The sequence below is a fragment of the Serinus canaria genome, chromosome 27 (assembly GCF_022539315.1).
Source record: "Serinus canaria isolate serCan28SL12 chromosome 27, serCan2020, whole genome shotgun sequence".
Classification (NCBI taxonomy): Eukaryota; Metazoa; Chordata; class Aves; order Passeriformes; family Fringillidae; genus Serinus; species Serinus canaria.
Window position 1 is genome coordinate 3,049,581 of NC_066340.1, and position 20,053 is coordinate 3,069,633.

Consider the following 20,053-nt stretch of genomic DNA (forward strand, 5'->3'; position numbering starts at 1 on the left):
TTTTAATATAATATAGATAATAAAATAATAAATCAGCCTTCTGAAACATGGAGTCAAGATTCTCATCTCCTCCCTCCTCCTGGGACCCCTGGGAACACCCCCACATGTAAACACGCAGCAAGGACAGCTGAAAAGCTAAAAGTTGAAATGAAATTTCAATAAAAGTTGCTAACAAAAGAAATTTCTGGGTTTAGCAGTCTCTAGCTAAGGAGAGCCACTTTCTGTGAGAAAATGTGTGCAGTCCTACAGACAGAGGGAAAGGTCCCTTGCCCCTCAGGCTCAGTTTGGTGGGGCTGTGTGCCACCAGCCATCCTTATAAATGGGTTTTGTGATGGGTCATGGGTTGATCTCAGAGTGCAAAAACCAACAGGGCACAGGGATTGCAGTATTAATCAACAACAAATGCACCTTTATTGAAGGACCACAGCAAATGCATTGGGGAGGAAGTGGGGAGAAAGGGAAGAATAAGGAAAAAGAGGGAGGAAGGGAAAGGAAGGTTTAGAGAGACAAAGTCCTTCCATGTGCAGCTGATGGAGTTCAGCAGGTCACATCAGGGGAGAGCTCAGAGGCTGCAGTTCATCCAAACTCTTATTATACTCTTTTTTAGTGGGGGAAGGGGCTGGATCTTGAAATTGAATCAAAGGCAGTCTATTGTATTTTCTGGAGAAAAATGGTATTTGGAGAAGGGTGCACACAGTCCGTGTTCTCAGCAGTGGGTGAGAGCCATTGTCCTCTTGTCACACCCAAAACATCCATCTTGCTCTGGCCAGCTTGCCTCCCCCACACCTCCCAGGTTGGGGGTTTCAGTCCCAGTCCTTGGAAAGAGGGGGGGGGGGGGCCTTTCACAGAGGGGTTTCATGTCTCAGTCCTTGAGGGAGAGGCTTCTCCCATCTCAGTCTGTCTGTCACAGTGGTTGTAAAACAGGTGAGGGGTCTTCTGTGAGGACCACCCAGAACTCAGGAGAAGTCCAGGCAAGCTGAGAGGTGGGGAAATTCCAGGGCTGTCATTGCAAAAGGACCAAGTGCCCCTTTCCTCCTTCCACCAGTGCAGCATCCAGCAAACACAGCTGTGAACAGCAGCCTAGCACTGTGCTCATGCCTCAGGGTCCTTGGCAGCCACCTTTCTCCAACAGGGCCAGAATGTCACACAAGGGTCCTTTTTCTTCAGTGTCCCCAAGCTCTGTCCCTTTCATGATGATCGAGAGTCAGATGAGGGAAACTTCAGAGACTCACACTGTGAAGAAGAGAGGCCTCTCACTCTTTGTTGGAGGAGCTTGCCTCTGGCTGTGCTGGGGCACAGGGCACATCCTCTTCACCTTGATGCTGCTGGAGCTCAGCTCTGTGTCCCAGTAGTACTCTGGGGACAGCAGGCGAGTGGGCCTGTGCTGCAGGAGGTACCTGTTGAGGTGGCTCTCGTGGTGCCAGGGTCCCTCAATGCCATTTTCTCTGTCCTCCCCCAGCCCTGCAGAGCAGGCTCTGCTCAGCTTGTACATCTCAGCCACGCTGCCCCCATAGAAGCTGGCTGTGTAGTAGAAGTCCCCTTGTCCCTCAGGGATGGCAGACTGTGACTCGGGGTGTGTCTCAGAGGCTTTGTCCTGCTGTGGGGTGACCTGCCAGGAGCTGATGGTGGCCACCAGGGCATCGATGATCTCCACGCCGACGTGTGCCAGGAGCTGGACATTGATGTCCACGCAGTACAGATAGTCCACCTCGTGCTGGAACTGCCTCTGGATGTAGGAGCTGAGGATGTCCATGTGGCTCCTGGAGATGCCCTGCCACCTGGGGTCATCCTGGACAGGGATGACAAACAGGTGGTTCTCAGGGGCCATCTGAAGGTGGGGGATCTTCTCGGGACTGTCTGTGAACAGGTAGAAGTTCACGGGGTGCCCAGCAAGGAAGTATTTGTTGGCAGAGCTCATGAACCCTTCTATGAACTGGACATAGCTAAGAAACATGGAAAGGATGAGAATGGAGAGGTTCCTCCTGCTGAGGAATGACAGCTTTTCAAATTCATTTCCTTTGTTTTTTGTCTATCTGTTGCTCCTTAAAATGCTAGTGCTCTTTCTTTAACACAGGTTTTCTCTGTAAGGAGTTTGTTATTTTGCCTTTAATTAAAATGTTTTTGTTTCCAACACTGCAACAGAAGCCATCCTGATGATTTTATGCCTCCAAAGGTAGCTGAGCTATCTTGGGTGTGAAATAGACCTCCAAGAGCTTATGAGACCTGGCCTGAGGAGGCAATGATTACTCTACTGTGAGTTGTTTTCACTTTTTGGCCGACTGGGGCCAAGCTGTGTCAGACTCTGAAGAGTCACAGGTTTTCATTATTATCTTTTTAGCATTCAGTAAGGATCCTTTCTGTATCCTTTAGTATAGTATAGTATATAAATATAATATTTAAATATATCTTTAATATAATATAGTATTGTAAAGCAAGAAATTAGCCTTCTGAGAGCATGGAGTCAGAGTCATCATTCCTGCCCTCATCCCTTGCAGGTACAATCATCTCCACCAGCAGCACTGCAGAGAGATTTAACTATTTCAGAAGAAATAAATGACAAACCAATACTTTTCAAGAGCGAAAGTGACCACTCCAGTGAGCAGGTTCTTCTGCAGATACTGAGCATCCAGGATGTCCCTGCTGAACGTGCCTTCCCAGACAATTGGAGCCAGCCATGGTGTCAGCACCAGCACGTCCCTTCTCCTGCAAGGGGGTGGCAATGAAGGCAGGGTTTAGATGGCCCAGGAAATTCATCAGAACAAACTCAGATTAAACACTGAATTAACCATCCCAGTCTCACTTTGAAACCAAGAAAGTACTGTCAGCAAAATGTGAGATATCAGAATAAATCACACCTGACTCCATTTTCTCCATGGTGGAAAAAACCCATTTTTACTCACATTACTCATTTTTATACTCCTGTGGGACTCCAAGTGGTTAGTAGCTTGTCACTTTATGTAGTAGGTAACTTGCTACTACTAAGCTACTTAGAAGTAACAACTAGTTGTTACTACTAACCTACTTACTACTAAGTTACTTACAAGTAACAAGTAGTAGTTACTACTAAGCTACTTACAAGTAGTTTACTTGTTACTTTATTGTTTATCTAATAAAAGGTATATACTATAATGTTTATGTAATAAAAGGTATTTTACTTGTCAATCAAATCTCTCTACCCTTCAATTGTCTATATATTTTCTTCACTGGTTCTCATGGGATAGATTTAATCTTCCTGCAGGTACTGGTGGGTTTTTTACTCAGGAATAGATTGTCATGTTAACAAACTGCTCACACCAGGATTGCAAAGTGTTATCTTGACAAGGCCAGACACTAATCTAACAGAGCAGGTCAGATTTTTTTATTTCTTTATAATTTTTTTACCTTACTGCAACATCCAGATACCTTATGCTGGAGCAGACACCTGCACTAGGTGTCTGTCCTTGATTTTCACCCCCAGCTCCCAAGCTGTCCCTCAGAGGAGCTTTTGACAATCCATCCATCCATCCATCCATCCATCCATCCATCCATCCATCCATCCATCCATCCATCCATCCATCCATCCATCCATCCATCCATCCCTCCATCCATCCATCCATCCATCCATCCATCCCTCCATCCATCCATCCATCCATCCATCCATCCATCCATCCATCCATCCATCCATCCATCCATCCATCCATCCATCCATCCATCCATCCCTCCACACAGAGCACATCCTCCCAAAGTTCCAGCCTCTCTCTCCTGGAAAGCTCTCAGCCCTCAGCTGCACTTTTCCAGACGTGCAGCTCTCCACCTTGGCAATAATTAATAACTATTAATAATTCTTAACAACAAAGAATTTCTGTTGTGTAAAAATCACCATTTAACAGATAAAGGCAGGAAAAGTTTCCTTCATGTGACCACTCGAGAAACTTGAATTCATCCACTGGATGTATCACATTAGGTGGGCAGATTCCTATTTTCTCTCTGAGAAATATTCCTCTTAGGTAAACTGGCTGAAGGAATTCAGGGATGCTTGCTGTCTGCCATCATAATTCACATTCACATTCAATTCATCAGAGATTTCTGAGTGCAGCACAGATTGCTGATTGCAGCACTGTAAGAGCCTGAATGAGGGATGCAGGACTCCAGGCAACCCTTCAAAATGCAGTTTATTCCATCCAAGGTGTTGCAGCAGTCCAGGGTGGTGGGTGACAGAGCTGTGCCCACAGCTGTCAGCTCCAGCTGCAGGCAGGCCTGCAGACCCTGAGTTTAGGTTACAATGCATTATAGACTTTACTTTGCTGAGCATCTTCATACAGCAGAACCAATCTATCCCTTAACTATTATCTATGGCCTATCATAACTATTGTAATTACCACATTCATGTTACTGTTCTCCAGTCACTCACAGTCAGTACATTACAGTTTAAGGTAGAAGTTGTTTTTCAGTTTTCTTGCAGTGGAAAATTCTGAGCCCTTTTTTCTCCTTGCCACATTTGCTGACTTGTTTGCCTGTGCTCTCTTTCTGCTTGGTAAAAACATTTTCTTGTTTGGGGTGGGTTTATCCTTTGCTCTGAGCCATAAAAACCCCTTCTAACTCACACACCCTTTGCCTCCTTGGTTATCCAGACTGGCTCAGCAATTCTTTTCTTCTCTATCAAGACTTGCTTCCATCTCTATTCCTTCATCAAACTCTACATTCCAAAATCCTACTGCTAAGCACACACATCTGTGAGACTTTCCTGTCAACCTTTCCTCCTTCCCAACACAGCAGAGATTTCTGCTCCTTCCCTGAGTGTGGATGGAGTCTCTCCAGCTGGGTGTTGATCTCTTCCTCCTTTGGAAGAGCAGGAGGAGGAGGTCCCTAATTTGCTCCCTAATTCCTCTGGGATGATGGACAGGTATTTCCCTGATGCTCCCTGGGCTGTTGTTTACTGGTTTATCTCAGAACATCTCCTTCCCACCAAGAATGGAGTTTGCAGCTCTGCTAATAAGGTCAGACATTGCTGCTAGGAAGGAAGGGATGGGACCATTCCCAGCCCAGAATGATTTCTGGCTCAGACAAACATCAGTCTCAGGGCTGGGAGGTTTCAGAGGAGCAGGCATTCAGCCACAGCCCAAAGCAGCCACAAGTTCTTGGTTACAAGGCAGTGCAGAACTCTCTAACCCAATGGGCAGCTGGCACAGGGTTTATTTTGCTTTTCTAACCCATCACCTTTAGTCACTTTTACCCAAACAGCCTCTGACTCACAGGCCCACATTGGCTTCTGTGAGAACTTCTCAACTCTCAGCTTATTTGATCCAGCCACACCCTTTTATTTTCTATAACCCTGCACCATCTTAGCAGCCCAGTTCCTCACTTACCTAAGGCATATTCTCACCTACATCTACAGAAATATAAGTTTATGGTTTTTCTGCCTAATGTCTGTATACTGTATTTTACATATAAATATGTATAACATTTACATATAATATAGATGTGACTATTAAAATATATATTTATATATATTTATATTATATAAATACATATAATGTATAAATATAGATTTATAACTATATATAATTTATAATTATATTTAATTTGAATTCTATACTTTAATCTATAAATTATAATTGATTATAGAAATTAATTATAGACATTAACATAGAAATACACTATAATACATACTTATATAAATTATGATAATTTATAGTTTATACAAATTTAATATAAATATTATATAAATTCTACAAATTATTTGTTCATATTTATACTTATATATATAAATATATATTTTTATAGAAAAATAGAAAACTAGAAAAATGTCTATTATATAAATAGATGTCTATTATATATAATTTACATGCTATGGAATGTAAGCTTCTCTCAAGGCTGCAGATCAAACCCTTCTGTGGAAGTTTCTGTTTTTCTGTTCCCAACTCAGCCAGGGCACTTTCCAGAGCAGATGGGAAATTGCTCTGTGCTGAGCAGTCCCAGCTCTCTCAGCCTCCCCTCACAGCAGAGAAGCTCCAGCCCCTTCATGATCCTTTATCTCCTTACCTCTTTTATTACTTTTTAATTTTGTTTTGGTTTTTTTTCCCCAGTGCAAATGGCTCTATAATAGGCAATCAATATAATTTAAAAATTTAAATTTCTCCCAGTGACCTGAAATGTTCATCCCACAGGCTTTTACACATCGTGTATGATGCTGACTGCCACCACAAAAAATAGGATCAGCCAAGGCCTCTTGGTTTTAGCTTCTGAGTGGTGACAGAGGATGCAAAAAACTGAATTAAGATAAAATTAAACCAAAATATTTTCAACATTCTCGGTTTCCTTTCTGAGATTAACAAGTTAAAGATTCTTCATCTGTGCATTTCTGGAGGAGTTGATTTTCTCCTCGTGCATCCCTTCTGTTCTCTCAGTCCTGCTCCAGCTGGGCTGGCCTGGCAGTGCCAGTCTGGGTTTCTGAGGTCAGTGGGATTCCATGGCCATGATATCCCACTGTACCAGAGCAGGAACACTTACCATGGAAGCATCAGAGATGGTTCATCTAAGTCTATTTTTCTGCAAATGAAAATGAAAAAAAAATTAGAAATAATATATAGGGAGAAATAAAAGATACATTAATGTGTCGTGGCACAGAAGTTCCAGATTTTTCTTTTCTGACAGATGAGCCCCAGCAGAGATCTTTGTGTGGTTCAGTGTCAGAGAGCATCCAGGCAGAGTCCACCACAAACAATATTTTATTATTTATATGAGTTCATATTCAATGCCAACTGCATTGAACAGCCTGGTGTAAGTTGTGCTGAATCCAAATTAATCAGCTTTAAAATTATTTTCATCGTTTCTCTTTCTGTGGTGCATCTTGGGAAAATCCAGTTTTACTTCCACACAGTGAGAGCCTGGCCCAGCAAGGCCAAGTTTGTATTTTTGCACCAAGTTTGTATTTTTCTGGCAGGTTTATGCCCCAGGACAAGGAGCAGAGGCCACTGCTCTCCATTCTCATTGCTTGGGCAGGTCCCTGTGGATGGGTCACTGAGTGGGAGCCCACCAGTCTGCATTCCTGGATTTTCCACCAGGACAAACAGGTTCTGTACAGTGGAAACACTTATAAAAGTAACAGATTAAACAGGCTAATAGAGGGAAATAAAAATAATCACATGTACACAAAACCAGAAAGGTATCTAGCCATGTAAACTTATTTTTTTAGGGTGGTGGTATGAAAATGTTCTCATCCTGCAAGCTTTTAAGTTTCAAATCAATTTCAAAAAGAAAGCATTGTTTTGCTTTATTGGCAATAAAGTTTATTTCTCCCCATGCCATCTATGCTGGACTCCTTAGAGCAGCATTTCTAGAGAATTACACAGCTGTGTGTGTTCTAAAAGAAGTGATGAAGGGGGAAACCAAAGGAATAAAAGCAGTGGGGATAAGAAAGGTGCAATTCATAAGTAAGTATAATTCATAAGTATAATTCATAATAAAAAAAAAAGAAATAGTAAAATATGGTTCAGTGAATTGAAACCCAGGAAGTTTCAGTCAGAGGGAGCAGACAAAAGCCAAAGGGCCACAATTTTTAATGACTACAGAGGAAGCCTGGGTGAGGCCCTGGTGCAGGGACAGCAGCTCCCAGGTGTCCAGATCAGGTGGGATTTATCTCCCTTTTCACTGCCTGGCTTTGGGGAGCTGCATCAATGGATTCCCATTTCCCCACAGGAAGTCTCAGGAACCTGAGCCTGCAGGATGGCTCCCATCAAAATGGAAATTTGCACTTCCAGGGCATGGATCTGGTGCCTCAAAATGAGTTTTTCCAGGTGAGTGCTGTCCTCATGGCCTGGAATGATCCTTTGGTAAACTCTCTCCTGTGGGGGTGTTCACAGGGGTCCCAGGAGGAGGGAGGAGATGAGAATCTTGACTCTATGTTTCAGAAGGCTGATTTATTATTTTATGATATATCTTGTATTAAAAGAAAATGATATATTAAAAGTACACTAAAAGAATAGAAGAAAGGATTTCATCAGAAGGCTGGCAAGGGAAAGGAATGGAATGATAATAAAATCTTGTGACTGACCAGAGAGTACAAAACTGCTGGACTGGGATTGGCCATTAATTAAAAACAACCACATGAGACCAATCAAAGATGCTCCTGTTGCATCCCACAGCAGCAGATAATTATTGTTTACATTTCCTTTCTGTGGCCTCTCAGCTTCTCAGGAGAAAAGATCCTAACAAAAAGATTTTTCATCAAATATGTCTATGACACTCTCCAGTACATCCTTATCTCTTTTATTACTTTTTTATTTTGCAGAATGAACTTACAGGGCTGAATGCTCTCCAGGGGAGGCTTTGTGCTCCTGGGCTCTGGCTGAGGAGAAAGGGTAGTGGTACCTTGGACAGGATAAGAAAGCAATGAGTCAATGATAAAAGCAAGAACCAACCTCTCCTCCACTCCCTTTGTGACTGAAACTATGGAACAAATCTAGCAGAGCACACATTTGTGGGGTCAGTGTGGTGATGAGGATTTGCAAATCTCAGCTGTTTCAAGACAGGATGTGAAAAATGTGAATTTTATGGTTGGCTTTTGGCAAATATTCAAATTAATATTAGATGTGTTATGTTTGAAAGTGATGCTGTATTAATTTTCTTCAGTAGTGTGTTAAATATAGCTTTAGGTTATCACATAATGCTAAAATAGGAACTGTGCCATGTAAGATCCTTTTTAAAGAGAGGACTCACACCAGATAGCAGCCACAGGGCACCTAAATCTTTCAGAGATAGAGAATATATTGCTCTTGTTAGGAAAATTAATCCACAAACACCAGAAGTTTGTGCCCAGAAAGGAGACAGAGGAGTCCTGTAACTTTATTCGAATAAAGGGAGAGGGCATGGGGCATTCCCTGGGATCTCTCCAATTTTTGGAGGATTCAGCCTCCTTTTTATCCCAATTTCCCACATTTCCCTTCTCTCTCTCCCCATTAGCTGAGGCACTTGAGAGGTTCAGACTTCCCAGAACACCTGATACCAGAGATTCCCCTCTAATGTATAACCCTCCCTTTTAATTTTAAATTCTTACAGAATTTAGGGATTTTTCTTCCCCATTGTTTCTGTCATCTTTCAATGTCTAATTTAATTAATCTAATTTATCTAGAGTTTATTTGTAAAAGCAAATATCTTTTCCCATTCATCAATCAGTGGAATCCTTCCCACTGTTTCTCTTATCTCCCAGCAGACCCACAGCTGGTTTGGAAAGACAAATCCCTCATTCCTCTCACTCTCTTATCCAGTTCTTCCACCTCACTCAGCCCTGAGGACACCTCAGGATTCAGAGGCAGAAGCTGACACTGCCCAGCCAGAATCCTGTGTGTGACTGGAATTGATGCACCATGGATGAGGTGTATGAATGTGCAACAGGCTGTTGCTTTTAAGGGTTAATCCTCTGTTCACGTGGGGCCTTTTTGGGCTTATTCTGCCCAGAAAAGGTACCTGGGCTGTCTGTAACTCTTTGTTTCTATTGTCTCATATTGTCCTAAATCCTAACTGTCCAAATTTTTATTATTCTAATTATATTGCTATTTTAATAACCATTTTATAATCATTAAACTTTTAAAATTCTAAAAACAAGTGATTGGGGTTTTTCACACAGGAGTTTAGCCTAAAGTTATCTGAAGATCCATCAACTCAGGACCTGTGAATGATTTAATTTGCCCCAGACTGTTTGCACCAAAGGAGATGTGTGTGCTTTGCAGCAGAGCTTGGTCTCAGCTGATGCCAGCACTGCCTCTGCAGCTGCTCCTGAAGCCAGGTGCTCACAGCACCACTCTGCTCTGGCCAGCCTGAGTGTCATTTTAAACAGAAATGTCTGCATTTGTGCTCACCTTTGAGCATTTGATGCTCTGCTGCAGAGAAAATGTGGCTGAAAATTTGTCCTTATTCCTCCAGCTGGAGCAGATCTCCAGTATTGATTGTTTTAGCCAGCTCTGAATTAACCCCACCTGCTCTGATTTCAGGCTCCAGAGCACTGAATACACACCTGTCCTGGTTTGAAAGGAAGTGAGTTTTTGGGAGTTTGTAGTCAAAACAATCAGTGCTGAGATTTGAATATTGGCATGAAACCAACCACCAGGAAACATCATTTGTAGATTGAAGAATACTTGAAATATTCTTGATATTATATATATTTTATCTCTATATATTATGTATAGCTATATATTCTTGATATTATTCTTGCTAATACTTGAAATACAGGTGAGGGGTTGTTCATACCTTCTGTTCCTTATTTTAGAAGAAGAAAAACTACTTTCAGAACAGTCTAGTGAAACAACTAAAAAATCCTTGCAGCAAACTTAACAACCAAGGGAGACTCAAACCAACCATGGTGCAGATAAATAAAAACAGCTAAATAAACACAGCTAAATCCAGTCCACAGAGTTCCAGCATCCTTGTGCTGGTCTGGAGCACAGAGGTGAGTGATGTAAACATGAAAACACACACTGGGGCTCACAGGAATGCACAGAGAGAATTAATCAGACTTTTAGGATGTCACAGGAGAGGTTAAAAGTGTCCACACCTTGCTTATTTTCATCTTTGGAATGTAAAGGGGGAATTTGAATTTAGCTTTGTGTGAATTCAAAGCTTACATTGTATCTGCATTAGTTAGAAGAAGCCTGTCTCAGTCTGGGCAAGAGAAGGAAATGCTAGTTGAGGATAATTACCAAAGGTGAAACACCCACCAGATTGCACCAGTGATCCCTGCTGTCACTAGAATGGCCAGGCCATGTAATTTTGTCATTCCCATCTCCTTAGTGCTGCAAGAAAAGATTGTGAACTCTGGGTGGACAGCAAAGTGGAAAAAAATGAACAAACACACAACCAAAAAGGCAGCAAATACTGCAGTTATTAAATACTGGGGAAGTCTTTTGTTTTGCACTGCAGGTCTGGACATAATACTGGGAAAAATTTGTTTTTCTAGGCAGAAAGTTTTACATGTAGGTATTTATAACACATACTATATCTTTACACACTGAGCTCTCATTTTACATTTCCTGTAGTACACATTTTACATTTCCTATAGTATAGGAAACCATTTTTAATTGTTCAAACCAATAATTCTCATTTCAGATTTTCTCTGAATCAGGTTTTATTTTTTTTCCCCAGACAGTGCCCTCTCTGTTCTTCTGCTCTTTGTCTTTCTTCTTTCTTCCTTTCCCTCTCTCTCCCACCTTCTCTGTTGTCTTTTTATTTCTTTTTTTTCCCTAGCTCTCCTTTTTGGCCTTGCTTCCTTGGGTTTCCTGCTCTGCCCCTCACTGCTGCAGTTCTCTTTTTTCCAGTTTGAAGGTCACACACTCCTTTTCTCTGGGTCAGCTTCTCCATCCATTCTGGGGCTGTTCACAGCTGGGGTTCTTCCCTTGTGCCAGCCCTCTGAAAAGACTCTGGAGCATTCTGTTTGTCCATATTGACCACCCCCTGCTTTCAGCATCTCCTCCTGCTGTTACCCCTTCCTCAGCCTAATTTCTTATCTATATCCCAGTCTAACAAGCCATGAGTCCTACAGCATTTCACCCACAAGCTACAAAATGGCCCCATCTCTCTCTCTACAAGGTCTTTAGGGAAAAAAAACCCTATCCAATTGAGAAATGACACCTAAATTATTTTTACTTTTAACCCAACAACCAACCACCCATGGCCCACAATGGGGACTTTTTATCCAATTCCACAAAACCACCCAAACCCATGGAGAAGAAGGAGGAAGAGGAGGAGAAGGAGGAGGAGGAAAAGGTGAAGGGGGAGAAGAAAAGAAAGGAGGAGAAGAAGAAAGGAGGAGAAGAAGAAAGGAGGAGAAGAAGAAAGGAGGAGAAGAAGAAAGGAGGAGAAGAAGAAAGGAGGAGAAGAAGAACCAGCTTCCACCCTAAAACCTCCATCTTGCTTTATATCTATTACTATATTCTAAACCCTTAAACTCTAAATTTCCCACTGTGTGATGTTACACATTTCTATCCAAACTCCACACCCACAATCCCAGTTCTGTCATTCCATTCTGGAAGCTTCTCCACAGCCTCAGGTCAGTGCAGTGTTCTCTGGGGGGATCAGTGCCTGGCAGCACAGGAAGCCCAGAATTCTCAGTTTCCAGGGTTCCAGCACTCACCTGTGGTTCTGCCAATGCTCACCCCTCAGCACTGCTGTTCTCTGCTGCTCCCAGCCCTGCTGAACCAGTAGCAGCTCCCAGATCCTTCTGTGTGTGTCAGCCCTGGGCTCGGGGCCAGCAGGAGCCTCCACCCAAACCCTCACCTTTTGTGGGAGTGCTGTCACCTGAGCAATGGGGAAACAACAAGAAACCTGCAGCAGCCACTCATCCCCTGACACTGCAACCTTTGTGGGTTTCCTAAAAGCAGAGGCCAGACCAAATGAAAGAGATAAAAAGTGTTCTATTGATTTAATATGGGTGTGTATTGAACATTTGGGTGTCTTCTCTCTGGGCTGTACCTCACTCTAAGCTGGAGGCACATGCAGGGAGTTGGAATTCCCCTCTCAGTGGTGTCTTTCACACCTAAAATATTATTGCTACTGAATGCTTGGGTATCACTGTCTCTGTGGAACCTCAAGTAATAGTCAAGGCCAGTGCAATAATTATTTAATGTCGTGGTTGAGACAGAGACAGCACAAAGCAACACACTCCATTTTCAGAAGGCTTCAGACAGTTTTTATTATAGCCTGTATGCTTTTTATAAGTTCTTAGAAAGCTCATAAGGTTACACTTTACTCATTGGGCACCAGAGACAAACAAGGTGCTCATTGGAACAGGCAGTTCAGGTTTCTCTTATTTCTCCTTCTTTCTTTCTTGGTTTCTCTGTCAAGGACCTTGGTAGGAAATTCTCTCAGGGGTAAACATGGATCCTCTGCTCAAACTTCTCTCTGGCTCACAGAAGTCACTGTAGAACCTCTTCCACAATTTAATGTATGGAGAAACTGAGGCACTGATAAGACTTTTACTGGTCAGAGCTCCCCACCATGAGCCACCAGCAAGGTACAAATGCCCTGAGTTCTGCCCTAAAGCCTTGTCACACAGACAGCACTGACCTGGGGGAAGGAAGAAAAAAAAGTATGAATAGTGCTACACTAGTTAGCACATAAAAAAATTAACAAGCAAACAACCAACAGCAGCAGAGCAACACCTTCCATGAGGTTTAGAAAAAAGAGGGGAAATTATTCCCTCTAATTCTGTTCCCAGCTCTCTTGGGCTTTGAAGGATAATGTACTGAGAGATATTTTAGCATCCTGGGAAATCTCCTGCTCAGCTGAAGTGACAAAAGCCTGCAGGAACTGTTTGTGCTCACAGCTTTTAACAAAGCAGCCACCAACAAAGCAGCTTCCAGCCACTGGAGAGAAACAGAACAGCACAGGGTAAGGTTTAGCTGAATAGGGGAGAGAAAAGCAGAGATGTGATCTCTTCTTAGACAAAAAGCCTTTAATTTCTTTTTCTTTAGGTTTGTTGGAAGTGTTTCTTCTCATCTGATCTCACCTGAGCTCTGAGAATTCCAACCTAAGTTGTGAGTGCCTTGGAAATGGCATTCCCAGCTTTATCAGGAACTGCAGCAACAGGACAAAGGGGAGCTGAAAGGAATAACTTTAGGTCGGATATTGGAAAGAAATCTTTCCCTGGGAGGGTGAGCAGGCCCTGGCACAGGGTGCCCAGATCAGCTGGGGCTGTCCCTGGATCCCTGGCAGTGCCCAAGGCCAGGCTGGACACTGGGGCTGGGAGCACCCTGGGACAGTGGGAGGGGTCCCTGCCATGGCAGGGGTGGCACTGGATGGGCTTTAAAATTTTTCCAAGCTAAACCCCTCTGGGATTTTGGGATTTTGTGATGCTGTGAGCAGTTTTCAAGAGAAACACGGACGTTTTTCTCAAAGTGTGAGAGAAAAGAGAGAGGGATTGCTTGGAAAGGAAAGCAGAGCTGGATTTAACAGATTAAAAGACTCAAAATATGGAAATTTCTAATTGTACAAATGTGCTTTTAAAGATCTCATGGCCTCTGTTGAGAGTGTAAGTTAAATACAACATTTCCCTCTGTCTCAGTGTTTTCTATGCAATAGCAGTGCTTCTGAGCAGGTTTATGTGGTAAAAAGGCATTTTTATTCCATTTTCAGTGGACTAGAATGTAAGAAACATTCACCATTATTTTTACACTGAAAAAGCTTAATCCTTGAAATATGGAAGTTCTCTTGTTGTGCCACCTGAGAGTGATCTGTTAGTTGAGGGCAGGTACCTGAAATGCTCCAATTAATCAGGTTTTAAAATTAAAGTAGTGCTAGTCAATATTCTAAGGTACTTTAAGGTAGATCTGAAATTTTTAAAGCCTATAATAGAATGGGGAACTGTAAATTTTCTTTTCTCTACTTTGATATCCTTTTGGTTCAGGCACTTTTCAATTCTGGTTTGTATTGTATAGCGTGGCAAATAACTCAAATTGGGATTTTTCCTTGTCCTGCTTGAATCTCTACTGGCTACACTTGGAAATGAATTACCTGCCTTTCCTGACAGAATTTACCACAGCTTAAATCTCATGGAAAGCTGGGAGATGTGAAAGCCATCCTTAAAAATGGAATAATATTTAGTATTCTGTCACTTTATTATTTGGCAGCAATGATGTACTTGTAATAAAATAAGTAAGTTGTGTAATCAGATTGATTCTACACAGATTCTCCATGTGCAAGAGGAAAATCTAATTTGAAATAAATATTTTGAAACTCAAATCATGATATCACAAATATATATTTTTCTTTTTCTTCAGAACATTAATGGATTTTTTTCTCTTAGTGTTTTATATAAAAAAAATATTTTGTGAATAACAAATACTGAACATCATTCTAGAAAGTCAGTTGAGTATTGGATAGGAATGTGAAGGAATATGTAAAAAATGTTGTTTAAAATCTTCCCTAAGAAGTGGAAAAGAAGAAGCATAAACATCAAACTTCAGGTGTTTTGTGAAAAATCAAGATTAATTCTATCAATTAATGCAAAAGAAAAATGATGGATGGCTACTGTAATTATTGTAGTCCAAGAATCAATGTAAAAACTGTAATTTGGGGAACAAGTGGCCTATTTCAGTCAATCCATTGAAAATGAGAGAAATTTTCAGCTGCACAGGTCCTTTCCAATTTTGAAAGCAAACCCAAATGCATCTATCCCTTAACCCTAGCAAACCTATTTAAAGTGCTCTGGGTGAGAGAACAAACACTTATTTTCCTCTGCAAATTTTCAGGAGTAAGGGAGACATAAACCAGCTCAAGTTTGCTGTGCATGGGTGCAGTCACTCAGCAGGGCTGTGCTTCAGTCTGGGGGGCAGCTCAAACTGAGATCAAACACACATTTAATAATGCTGTCTCTTCCCCTCTGACTGTGTTTAAGTGGAGATAAGGTCTGTGAAGAAATCAGTGAAGCCCAAACATTTTCTTGGAGCCAGGATCTGAACCACCAATCCTGCTGTAGGCCACAAAATAATAAAAAAAAAAAAATCAGAAGTGGTTAAATAATAAGGAATAGTTAAATAATAAGGGATGTCAATTAAATAACTGGTGGGGAATCTCTACTTAAACTGTGTATTTGCAAGTCCAGTCTGAAGGAGGTGCTTGGGGGAGATAATACAAAATGTTCCCTTATTTCTTTCCATTTTGCTCCTCATACATTCTATTGCATTTGCAGGGATTTTCATGGCAGGGAGGAATGATGAATCCGACTCCATGTTCTTAGAATGATAATTTATCATTTTGTGATATATATTATATTATATTATATTATATGTATATTATATTATATTATATTATATTATATTATATTATATTATATTATATCATATCATATCATATCATATCATATCATATCATATCATATCATATCATATCATATCATATCATATCATATTATGCTATACTAAAGAATACAGTAAGGATACTAACTGAATGTTAAAAGATAATAATGAAAACTTGTGATTCTTTTTAGGGTCTTGACACAACTTGGCACTGATTGGCCAATGAGTCAAAACAACTCACACCAGAATCCAATGGAACAATCACCTGTGAGTAAACAATTTCCAAACATATTCTAGATGAGCAAAACAGAGGAGAAGCAAATGAAATAATAATTGTTTTCCTTTTTCTCTGAGGCTTCTCAGCTTCTCAGAAGAAAAATGCTGAGCAAAGGGATTTTTCAGAAAATGTAAATACCACGAAATTCCAGGTCTTCAAGGTCATCATGGCCCAAGAAAATGACACCCACATCCATGAGTTCATCCTCCTGGGATTCCCCACCACCAGGGAGCTGCAGGCCGTGCTGTTTGTCATTTTCCTGGCCGTGTATTTGCTGACTGTCACCGAGAACACGGTTATCATCGCTCTGGTCGTCACCCAGCCCCAGCTCCACAAGCCCATGTACTTCTTCCTGGGCCACCTGGCTTTCCTCGAGGCCTGCTACATCTCAGTCACCGTTCCCAAGCTGCTGCTCACCTTGGTGGCGAGGCACAAGAGCATCTCCCTGCCGAGCTGCATGGCCCAGCTGTACTTCTTCATCGCCCTGGTGTGCACCGAGTGCGTCCTGCTGGCCGCCATGGCCTACGACCGCTACGTGGCCATCTGCGCCCCGCTGCGCTACGCCCTCGCCATGGGCCACAGGGCCTGCCTGCAGCTGGCCGCGGCCTCCTGGCTGCTCGGCTTCCTCCTTGCTGTGCTCAAGGTCTCCTTCATCTCCCAGCTCTCCTTCTGCGGGCCCGGGGTCGTCAACCACTTCTTCTGTGACATCAGCCCGCTGCTGAACCTCTCGTGCGCCCAGCGGCGCCTGGCTGAGATGGTGGATTTCATCTCGGCCTTGTTTACTTTGCTGATCCCCCTCTCTGTCATCATCCTTTCTTACACCTGCATAATCAGAACTGTTTTGCTCATCCCCAAGGCCCAGAGCAGGAAGAAAGCCTTCTCCACCTGTGCTTGTCACCTGGCTGTGGTGATCATTTTCTTCTCAGCCACCCTGTTCATGTACGCTCGGCCCAGGAGTGCAGACTCCAGGGATCTCAACAAGCTGGTTTCCATCATTTACACCATTGTCACCCCAATGCTAAACCCATGCATTTACTGCCTCAGGAACCAGGAGGTGAAGGACACTTTACTGAAGGTCTTGTGTGGCAGGACTGCTCTCTCCAGAGTTTCTGCCTCTGACCACCAATGAATGCCTGGGAGATGATCTTCCAACTGAATGTGTCTGAATCCTGTGAAAGTCTAATTAGATTTCTACTTTGACAGAAAGGGTTACTGTGGTTCTCCAGTTACTGATTATTGGAGTCAGTCTGCATGTTCAGCTAAAATCTATGAATCTGTGTGAATGTAAAAGGTTGAATCTCTGTGAATGTAAAAGGTTTTTCTAACTGAACACATCACACATCATTCCCGAGGAGTGGAAAAGGCAATAAGCATAATTGTCTTCTCTTAATGCATGTTTTTGGTGTGCATCAAAGAACAAAATTGCATTTTTACCTTGATTCAACTTAACATGAAACTAGGATTGCATGTTTTTGGTGTGCATCAAAGAACAAAATTGCATTTTTACCTTGATTCAACTTAACATGAAACTAGGATTCAAGAACTTGAGGCACCAAATAAATAATTATGTCAACTTTCTTCGCAGGAGTGAGGATGGGAACTTCAGTAATTCCAATAAAAACAGTCATTTTAGACAGCTGTGATAGGAGACCATGAGCCACCACTGAGAAGTTTCTTCTTCTTTAACTCCAAATATAACTTTGGGAAGTAGCTCAGATTAAGAAAACAAGCCTTTACTTTCAGGGAAGAGAGTTAATTTGCACCATTTAATTTCCATTTTAAATGCTAAATGAGCCTCCTGATTTTTAAATGTTATTTTCCTGTCGTTCTTCTACATTACATGAGGAGATATAAGCACCAAGAGAAGAATCAGTTGTCTAAACACAGATCTTTCCTAAAGGAACATTGAGAGGAGAGGGTCAGGAAGCACTTTAAGGTAATTTAACACACAGACACAAAATCTTGCACCAGATCCTGGGCTCTGTTTGTTACCCAGGACTACATCAGCATTACTGTGTCCAGTTTGGCACCTCCCACCAGAAGAAGGACAGAATGGACATTCCAGCAGAGAGTTTCCAAATGGCAGAAGGGTGGGAGCACACAGCACACACACAAAAAAACCCCAGATGGGAGCAGTTTTTTAAGTTTGGAAAAGAGAATGTTGAGGAGGTTTTTAGCTGCAGTCTGCCAGCACCTGAAGAGGGTTACAGAGGAGACAGGGGCAATTCTTAATTGGGCATGCCTGAAAAGACAAAAGCAACAGGAACTCGTTCCAACAAATGAAATTTAGATAAGATACAGTGATGAAGCACCACAACACAGTCCCAGAAAGGTCATGAATTCTCTGTCCTTTGAGCTTTGCCAAGCTTGACCTGACAAGTCCCTGAAAAACCTGACCACCCTGAAATATGTTTGAGACAGCAGAGAGAGATAAAATATTCTGGAATTAAAGTTCTGTCTTTCCAACCCAAGTTTTTGTAGGATTCTTTGGTGTGGATGTCAAATGGAAAAGTCTGTGGCACCTCAAACTGCAACAGAAATTGCTGTTTAGGGAAGTGAACCTGGCACCCACTGGGTAGATTTCAACATTGAGCAATTTGTTCAATCCTATCCAGGGAATGGATGCTCTGCAGATGATCCATGTCACTCTTCCACTGGGGAGCCAAGAGCTGGGTGCAGTACTCCAGATGTGAATATATTTATATTTTTATAGCATAACTCTGCCCATGTCTCTGTTATATCAGCTGTGCCTTGGTCTAGCTGAGAGCTGAAAGTGTCAGAGGTACTAAAATCTCTCAGGGAAGCTGTTTAAGCACTGCTCTGACCTCACATCCAATGGCCTAAATAGCAGCTACTGAGGTGCAATTCATTATTTCTATCCCTTTTTACAGCTTGTCACTGTTAGACCACAGCACAGCCTCCAAAACCCCATATTGAACAAACCCAGTAATTTATGTTCATGGTTCATGTACCCTGAGTCATGTCTTCACACCTTAGCAGGCTTTGGTAAGCACCTCTCTAGTTTATCCACATTTCCCTTGAATTGCAGGGATCCCAAAATTGGTCCAGGGTAGTTGGACCCTCCCCAGCCTAACAGAAATGAGGTAGGAATTAACACTGCTCTCCCTTCTCCATGCACTGACATTATTTTAAAGTTGTCTTCTTCAGGAGATGCCCTTACATTCCTGAGCATGCACGTGTGGCTTTGGCCAGAAGTTACAATTCAACAGCACCCCATAAGGTATGCCAAATGTCACTAGAGTCTTACATATTTGCAAAATAAATCAAACTATGCCCCAACAGCCAAATAACTTCTGTAATTCCAGCTCTCCTAGATGCTAAATTCCCAATATTCTCACTGTAAGAATGGAGTTTCAGTCATGGTTCTGGCCTAGGGAAGATACCTGATTCTCATGAGACCAGCTGGAGGGAGATTTTACAAACAGCTGACTCAGGGACTGCTCCCCCTGGCAGCATGGAGGGACCACCTCAGGTTTTGTGCTCTTCATGCCACAGAATCCTGCAGCAGCTCCTCAGCTCTGTTTGGGAGGCAGCTGACCTCACCAGGTGACAGATCAATGCTGTCTCTGATCCCCCTTTTGCTCTGAACATATTTGCACTGCATTATAAAATTCAGTGTAATTTTATAATCAGTATAATAGAAAATATATCAATTAATTTTATAATCAATATAATATAAAATGCATGGCTTGGCTATTTGTGGCTCTGAACATAACTCCAGTGTGGGTGAAACCACACTTACCCAAATCACTCACTCCAAATGGGATTACCAGTGAAGGTCACTGATTTAGATTAGGGCACTCAAATATTTTTCTAAATTACCTTTTGGAAAAAGACTGCCATATCCTCTGCCTCAGGGTATGTTTTTACTTTCCTCTGCCCTATAAAAATCAGTAGACACTAGCTGGTATTCTTTCATTGTTCAGTGTCTCAGAAAAAAATCTTCAGAGTTTCTTCTGCTCTGCATGGAATCACAGAGGAAACAATAAAA

The 20,053-nt window shown here is 42.1% G+C and overlaps 2 protein-coding genes across 2 annotated transcripts; one reads left to right on the forward strand and one right to left on the reverse strand.

The window, feature by feature from the left end:
- Positions 1-380: 380 nt before the first annotated feature.
- On the reverse strand, positions 381-12,195 carry LOC103821701 (histo-blood group ABO system transferase 1-like). Its single transcript, XM_050985693.1, has 6 exons — positions 12,104-12,195; positions 10,692-10,766; positions 8,281-8,349; positions 6,490-6,528; positions 2,569-2,703; positions 381-1,943 (listed from the first exon to the last, which is right to left on the reverse strand). Exons 2-6 carry the CDS (start codon positions 10,754-10,756, stop codon positions 1,229-1,231), a joined length of 1,023 nt encoding a protein of 340 aa, XP_050841650.1. The 5' UTR covers positions 10,757-10,766; positions 12,104-12,195; the 3' UTR covers positions 381-1,228.
- A 4,012-nt stretch (positions 12,196-16,207) lies between these two features.
- On the forward strand, positions 16,208-17,170 carry LOC103821700 (olfactory receptor 6B1-like). Its single transcript, XM_009096631.3, has one exon. The coding sequence runs from the start codon at positions 16,208-16,210 to the stop codon at positions 17,168-17,170; it is 963 nt and encodes a 320-aa protein (XP_009094879.3).
- The last annotated feature ends 2,883 nt before the right edge of the window (positions 17,171-20,053 follow it).